The 7,252-nt window shown below is 42.6% G+C and overlaps 1 protein-coding gene across 1 annotated transcript in view; it reads right to left on the reverse strand.

The window, feature by feature from the left end:
- Positions 1–6,438, reverse strand: part of LOC134623153 (slit homolog 2 protein-like) — a 28,972-nt gene extending 22,534 nt beyond the window's left edge. Inside the window, exons 1-9 of the mRNA XM_063468358.1 lie at positions 6,401–6,438; positions 5,961–6,032; positions 4,912–4,983; positions 3,728–3,799; positions 3,344–3,507; positions 3,196–3,207; positions 2,810–2,948; positions 627–698; positions 372–443 (exon numbers count right to left, since the gene is read on the reverse strand). Of these exons, the coding sequence (XP_063324428.1) occupies positions 372–443; positions 627–698; positions 2,810–2,948; positions 3,196–3,207; positions 3,344–3,507; positions 3,728–3,799; positions 4,912–4,983; positions 5,961–6,032; positions 6,401–6,438 (713 nt within the window). The remainder of the gene's footprint in view (positions 1–371; positions 444–626; positions 699–2,809; positions 2,949–3,195; positions 3,208–3,343; positions 3,508–3,727; positions 3,800–4,911; positions 4,984–5,960; positions 6,033–6,400) is intronic.
- Positions 6,439–7,252: the final 814 nt, after the last annotated feature.

Genomic DNA, 7,252 nt, shown 5'->3' on the forward strand with positions numbered 1-7,252 from the left:
TATACAAAGTTACTGGGAAATTAAAAAGTTTGCGAGGTCTAAAGTTTGAGGATCATTTCAGGTGTGGCTTGCTTTGTGTTTTTCACTCCTAATAACGAGGTTGTTGTAATTTGGCTACACTGTTGTGGGAAAATCCAACTGTTTGTGTTTCCTGTTTCTCTTTCTCAGTATGTTATGGCCATAACAGATCTCAGATATTAAACTCCTGAGCGCATTATTCACATAAAATATAAAAGCAGTAGCTAAAAGTGAAAAATAAACGGAAGTTATGGAGCATAAACAGATTTTAAACTTTTTTGCGCCCTCAAAGCGGTGCTTCGGAGTGTTTAAAAAAATACAACTTCAATATAAACATACCACACAATACTCACAGCGAGTTGAGAGAGCGCAGACCTTGGAAGGCATCCGAGGCCAGCTCTGATATCTGGTTGTTACTCAAGTCTCTGTGAAAAACAAAATGAGAAGGGAACAAGAAGCAGAAGCATAAAACCAGAGAGTCAGTGAGGAAGAGAGAAACACAGAAAGCATAGCACGGAGGTCATCACAAACTGGAAAGTGGCCGGCAACAAAAGTTTTTGTGGATGGTTGACAGGGTGCAGAATACACGCATCTCCTCATCTACTCACATCCTGCGCAGCTTCTTATAAGGAGAAAAGGCCCCAGCTGGTATCACCTTGATGGCGTTCTGCTCCAGTCGTCTGGAACCAAACATACACACAGACCATTGAGAAGCGGCATTAACATTCCCCTATCACAGAGCTATCTCTGCTCCATTGTTGGCTGCTGCTCTTTCCCCGGGGGCTATGGCTAAGGGGAAACTTTTCCAGATAAGTCCCTTTAATAGGCCCTGCCAAAGTCTGCCACATTTCTCTGATCCTTTGCCCTCTTTAACATCTGCACAGTCAGACGGACACACAAACACACAGCTGTAACATCTGGGAAGTGTTCCATTAGGTCTGACTGTGCATCAATCTGACCATGCCATTAGAGTGAAAAGAGATGGAAAAAAAAGAAAGAAGTGTTTATTCACTGTGACAGCAAATTAAACAAAAACAACAGCTTCATTGTGAAAAATTCTCTCGCTTTCTAAACTTTTCACTGCTGACATTTTTGACTGGTTGTGCATACGAACCATAATGTGCCTGTTCTATAGTGGTTTCAGCTGTTTTGAGTCTGAAGTGAAAAGAAACGAGTCCTTTTTAAGCCTAAAATCAATCAGGACAAGGCTAAGTCAAGTGTAAATTTAGACAAGTTGATGCTCCGTTAAGTAAGTCCAAATAAAATCTAAAATCGATAAGGAAGTTAATGTCTAAAGTCTTGTAGGTCTTACATAAGGTTTCAAGGCATTTGAAAGAGTTCCAGGTCTTAACTAGGTAAAGAGAAGTTCAAATTATGCCCCAAATCTTCCTGTAGCATTTAAAAAGTCTTAAGTTAAAGGAGACAAATAGAACTTTTATCCAATTCAGTGAAGCTGGGTCAGGTCACCATTCTGCTCTAGGGCGGCACAAATCCCAGAGATGTTAAAAACATAACGCTAAATTTAATCTTGAGTCTTGAAAAACGCGTTTTATAGCAGTTAAATTAAACGGGGGTCTTCGTTCTTATCAAAGCAAGTAATGGGTCTCAAAATCAGTGAAGTGACTTTGAGAGTGAGAAGTCCAAGTTAGGCTTCATGTCTTCATAATCATGGTAACCAAAGCTTTACCTTCAAAATAATGCAGATATTGTTTTTAAAAATGAGAAATACAAAATGTTTTCAATGGTTTTAGTGGCAGAGCTGGAATGCCATCTGAGAAATGTTTCATTTGCTCTGGTTGGACGTGACTGACATGTCTCAGTCCCAGTCACAAATCTTTATTTAATATAGGGGGCGATCTGATGCAGTGACAGACGTGTGGAGACGCTATGGTCTGTTTGTACTTTTACAGCACTCAGCACTTTGTTCTCCACCTGCACCATGCATGTCGATCAGTGGTATACTTCACTGCAGTTCGCTGTCACATTAGTCGTTCACCTTGCAGTTCTTTTGTCTCTTGACACTGCAGTTTGCTAAATTTTCACTGACATTCAGATCTCTGGTCACCACATCGCTGCCAGTGGCCGTGGTCTAAAGGGAGTCCTGTCCCTTTAGAGCCTCTGCAGTGCCAACAGATCTAATAACCAGTCTCAAGACTGTCAGCCCTTCAGCTTAGCCCAGCTGTTGGGAAGAGAGAAGTCTAATAAACAAAGACTGTCTTTGTAATGAAGTGAAATCAATTGTTAAAAACTGTCGACTGCAATAAATTGTCTTCTCATGAGTGCTTTATCACATTTAAAGATTGTGTTGTGCTCTTTCTCTTTGTTGTGAGACAAAGAGAAAGAGCAGCAGTGTGATGTCCATTTAAGTCTGACTCAAGAAGTCCAAATCTCAAATCTTAAGTCAACGTCTTATTTTTTGGCACTTTGTTAAATCTGCCGGCTCTTCTCCTTCCACTTTTCTCCGATTCTCACTTACAGATAGCGATATGATCCACCTCGTCTCTCAGATTAATCTTTCAGTTGTTCTTCTTTTGTCATTCCTTTATTATTTTCTTAAGCAGGAAGGAGCTGCATGACCAGGCTTTCTCATTTCACAGATGTGTGATTTTATTTCACCACACAAAGAGAAGTAGTGAAACAGAAAGGTGGAAAGAGACAAAGAGGGAAAATGGAAAGACGCAGAGTTAAAGAGCAGGACAAATATCACTGATCCGAGTGTGGATGTGGGAGTTTTGTGTGTGTAAGAAAAGCGGTTTGAAGCAGACGTGTTTACTTGGATCACAGGTCTTACATCTCGGTGATGGTTTCGGGCAGGTTGGTGGGTATTTCTGTGAGACCCTTCCCTCTACAGTCCACAATGTTGTTACTGCAGGTGCACGACTCCGGACACTGTAACACACTGCAGGAGGAAGATGATGACGACTGGTGACCTACACAGAGACAGAGGGCCAATATTATCCACGGATAACAGATTATGCTTTGAGTAAATCCCAAAGGCAAAGAAAAAAAAATCTGCAGCACGGCTAGAGCAACTGTGCAAGTGAGGGAAATATCCTGTCCTTAGATGTGACCTTGTCTATCTACAACTGTTTTCTATTCTCGTGTTGTGCAGAAAATCAGATCGATGATATATATTTTAGGAAATGCAGCACATAGAGTTAAAGACAAGCCACTTACCTTCATCCCAGTCTTTAAAAATCATGAGCAAAAAGGTAATGAGAGAAAGCAGACGAGACAAAGCAAAAGATGGGTTTGCCACTGCGAAACAGCGAGCCGAGGGAAGTCACAAAACAGACAGCAAAACAAATCGGTGAACCCGACCTACCTGTGCACACAAACTCCTTCTTCTGCACCTCGGCCACGTTGTGCCCCCTCAAGTGCGGAGGGGCCATGCATTGCGTGTAAAGACCCAGCCGGGGGCGCTGTCGCAGCCACTCTGACAGCCAGGCTACGTGGCAGTCACACTGCAGGTTGTTGGAGTGCAGGCGGCTGAGGGACAGAGGAGGAGATGGGCCAGACAAGAACAGGTGGGGGAAGGAGAGAAATAAGAGGTGTGATGACAGGGGAGGCAGGAGCAGGTTGGGTGGAGGGAAGAGAGAGAGAGTTGCAAGTACACATCAATCAATCTGTTACACAAATGGACACGGATGGGAAGAATCCTTCCCCTCAGGGCAGCGAGGTGTACCAAATACACAGAGATGCCACTTACAAGGTCCTGAGCTTTGGCATGTGGTTGAAACTGGCCACAGACAGTCGGCTGATGTTGTTATTGTTCAGGGTGCTAAAGAAGAAAGTGAACACACAGCATATTACAGATATGCAGAAAGTCTGTCCCGCAGTATTTTACTGTTATCATGAAAGAGGCTGCCATGTCAGACAGCGCATTTGTAATGTAACACAAAAACAATGAAAAAACAACTCTTTTATATTAATGTGTTCAAAGCACTACCTTGTTAGCTTCTAATTAGCTCTGTAATAAATCACATTTAATCGAAAGCTATTGAGCCTTTAGTCCTGCTTTTTTTTCTTTCTTTTTAGACATCGGCTTAACACATAATCCATTTATTCGCTCCCAGAATGCTCAGACTACAGAAAATCATTTGAATCATTAGAAATTAGATACAAATAGATGGTAGAGTTTATTTGCCTGATCGAACGATCATACCTTTGCACGTTTGCTTACAGCTCTGATTCTGGCTGGGCTATAAAGTGCCCACTTAAGGTATTGACTGACTTTGAAATCAAAGCAAAATGAATATTACAGGCATTAATAAGTCGAAAAGCACTTCAGGACAACAAAAGTGTCCATTCTGTGTGCCTAATGGCCCAATTAACAAATTATGTGAAGAGTAGGGGCACTTTTATTTTAAGACACGTCAGGACTGCATGTCATCTTACAAATGAAAAAATCCTGCCCTGCACGTGAAAGAACATACTATTCTTAGAAAGTCCTTAATGTGACACAGAAAATACTGTTAAAGATGTTTTGGTTAATGATAGAGAAGCACAATCGCTAGCCAATACAGCAAAAATCTAAAACCTCAGCGGCACCTCAGCTGCTCCCTCTCTCTTCTCAAGATGTTGGTGAACAAAGAAAACTGTCGTGCTTTAACTTTATTTCAGAAAAAATCCCCACCAACAATTGCAGATTCTCTGTTTTTTATATTTGCCCTTCCTATTTTGTTTCCTAAACCCCTGCTTCAAACACCCTCTACAATGACGGCATTACCACAGAACCAGGCTTTAGTGCCACTGCTCAAAATATACCAATTCATTCCTTTTGGGGAGCTGCATAGGCAATGCAGTCTTTGAAAGGTCAACAAGGAAATTAGCTGTTCTATATTGTACTGCTGTTAGTGCTCACCAAACCCTCTGCTTTTTGCAGGTACTCACAGTACTTCCAGGTCACGTAGCGCTCTGAAAGCTCCATCTTCAATACAGCTGATGTGGTTGTAGTCCAACTGGCTGCATACACACATGTACACAAATGGAATTAAAAGAAAGGGGAAACTGAAGACATCAAGGTGTTTAAAAGGTATATCTTAAGGCTTCGGCTGGCTCCAGATGAAAACACCTCAACTTCCTCTGCCTCAACTCCTTAGTAACCTCTCTGTCTCACCCTCACCTTCTCTCTGTTTTAAAAAAAAGTTTGGTCTCCTAGTATCTTTGTTCTTTGTAGCTGCATTTCTGAATGCATTTATCTGTGTTCATTCCTGTTTCCTGCTCTCTTCTGACGTCTAGTTTGTATGCGCTGCTCTATACCTCATCCCCCATCCCTCTTCCTCCCTCTCCCCCGACTCTTTCTCAAAGTCGGTTTGCTGAAACAATTTAATTAAGACATAAGGACAGTAAATCATGCTGTCATCCGCACTCTAATGCACGCACACACACACACACACACACACACACACACACACACACACACACACACACACACACACACACACACACACACACACACACACACACAATGCCCTGTCCTTTTAGAATAATTGCAAGACATTTAAAAAACCACAGGAAGCCCTAAAAGTTGAGAAATCCATATTTATAGAATTAAAGATGGGCAATTACTTTTACCTGTGAAATGACCAACAATTATCATAACTCGGAGTGAGGCAAAACAAAGGGAGGAAACGGCAAAATGCCAGTGATGTGACACATGCAGTGTAATCCGCGCTCTAATGCATGAACACAGACACACACACACACACACACACACAGCTGCTAACGAGCAGCGGTGCCAGTCAATACAGCAGGCAGGAGGCACATGACATTTACCACAATTAAATATTGATGCACAGGCAAATGGGTGCTGTGCACATTCTCAAACATGTCGGAAAGGAGGTGCCACATACGTGTGCACGCATATAGAACCGCATGCACACCACACTACACCACATCGCACATAAAAGCAGAGAGAGTGTTGCCAAAGTGCCACTTACAGGTTCTTGATTTCCACAGCTCCCCTGAAGGCTTTCCTTGGAATTCCCTGAATCTGGTTTTCGCTGAGATCACTGTACAGAGAAGGAGACAGAAAAAAAGGCAGCACAGAGTTAAGCCAAGCTATCACAGGGCCACTTGCTTTGCAGACTAAGTACTTGATATAATCATCAAAATGCAGAAGTTGTGGGTGGAGGGCTTCAGAGCCAGATTGATCATCTGCAAAATTGAGTTCCATCAACACAGAGTACTCCTTCCTCAAATATAATCAGCCGTCTTGGTTCATCTCTCAGGGATACATAAAACACTTCCTTTGTGAAGTGTCCACACATTTAGAGCCAGATGCAATTCAACTGTCTGCTTTGAACATCCACACAAGTCAGGTGGAAGAGGCTCTGAGCCCTCCGGCAGCCTGTAGGGGGCACTAGTGACCTCCACTTACCTCAGATTTCTGTTCCTTCTTTCATCACTCCCACTCATCTCTACCTCACTCCAACCACCCTCTCCTCCCCTGCTTTTAAGGAGTGAGTGATGGATATGTGTGTGTGTGTGTGTGTGTGTGTTGGAGTTTACACACACTTTAATTTTTAGCCACTTCAAAAAAGCGACAGGTTGGCATTAAAAAAGGAAACACTCACTGCAGTCAGTGATATACATGCAGAACGTGCTAACATGCATGCACCCATAGAAGTATAAATACACTCAAACATACAAACAGGTGCTTCACTGACTAAATGTTATTATAGTGCTTGCCATCATGTGACATACATCCTAACACTCATTGGTGCTGCAGCTTGGTTTATAAAGGACACACACATGCCCTTAAAGGTGCCGAAGGATGTACTCACAAATAGTTACACGAACAGAGGTGTTAATCACATAGGCACATGTGCAAATATAAATAAATTACATAAAGCACAGGCACAAGAATGAATTCAGCTGTCGGGTCAAAATGTGTTACAGCATGTAAAATGAAAGCACTCAAGCAGCTCTGGAAAGATGACACTCAGGCATCCTAAAAGCACCACAGGCTGCCTGGTAGCGAGGGTTTCTGCATGTGTCCTCTGCTTCCAATACAAACCCAAGTTCCAGACAGACCACCTGACCTTTCACCTTTGACCTTCCAGCTCTTGACCCCAACTGTGTCCTCTGCCACACTAATCGGCTAACAGCTAATGCCCATCCACATTCCTCGCATTCCTGCAGTTGTGATCTTTTAATCAGCGCTACAGGTATCTCTCCACCTGCTGCTTCCAGCCCTTCATCTGAAGTGGTAATTTGTTGCCAGTAATAG

This window comes from Pelmatolapia mariae, unplaced genomic scaffold (assembly GCF_036321145.2).
Source record: "Pelmatolapia mariae isolate MD_Pm_ZW unplaced genomic scaffold, Pm_UMD_F_2 NODE_ptg000442l+_length_35378_cov_1, whole genome shotgun sequence".
Lineage (NCBI taxonomy): Eukaryota > Metazoa > Chordata > Actinopteri > Cichliformes > Cichlidae > Pelmatolapia > Pelmatolapia mariae.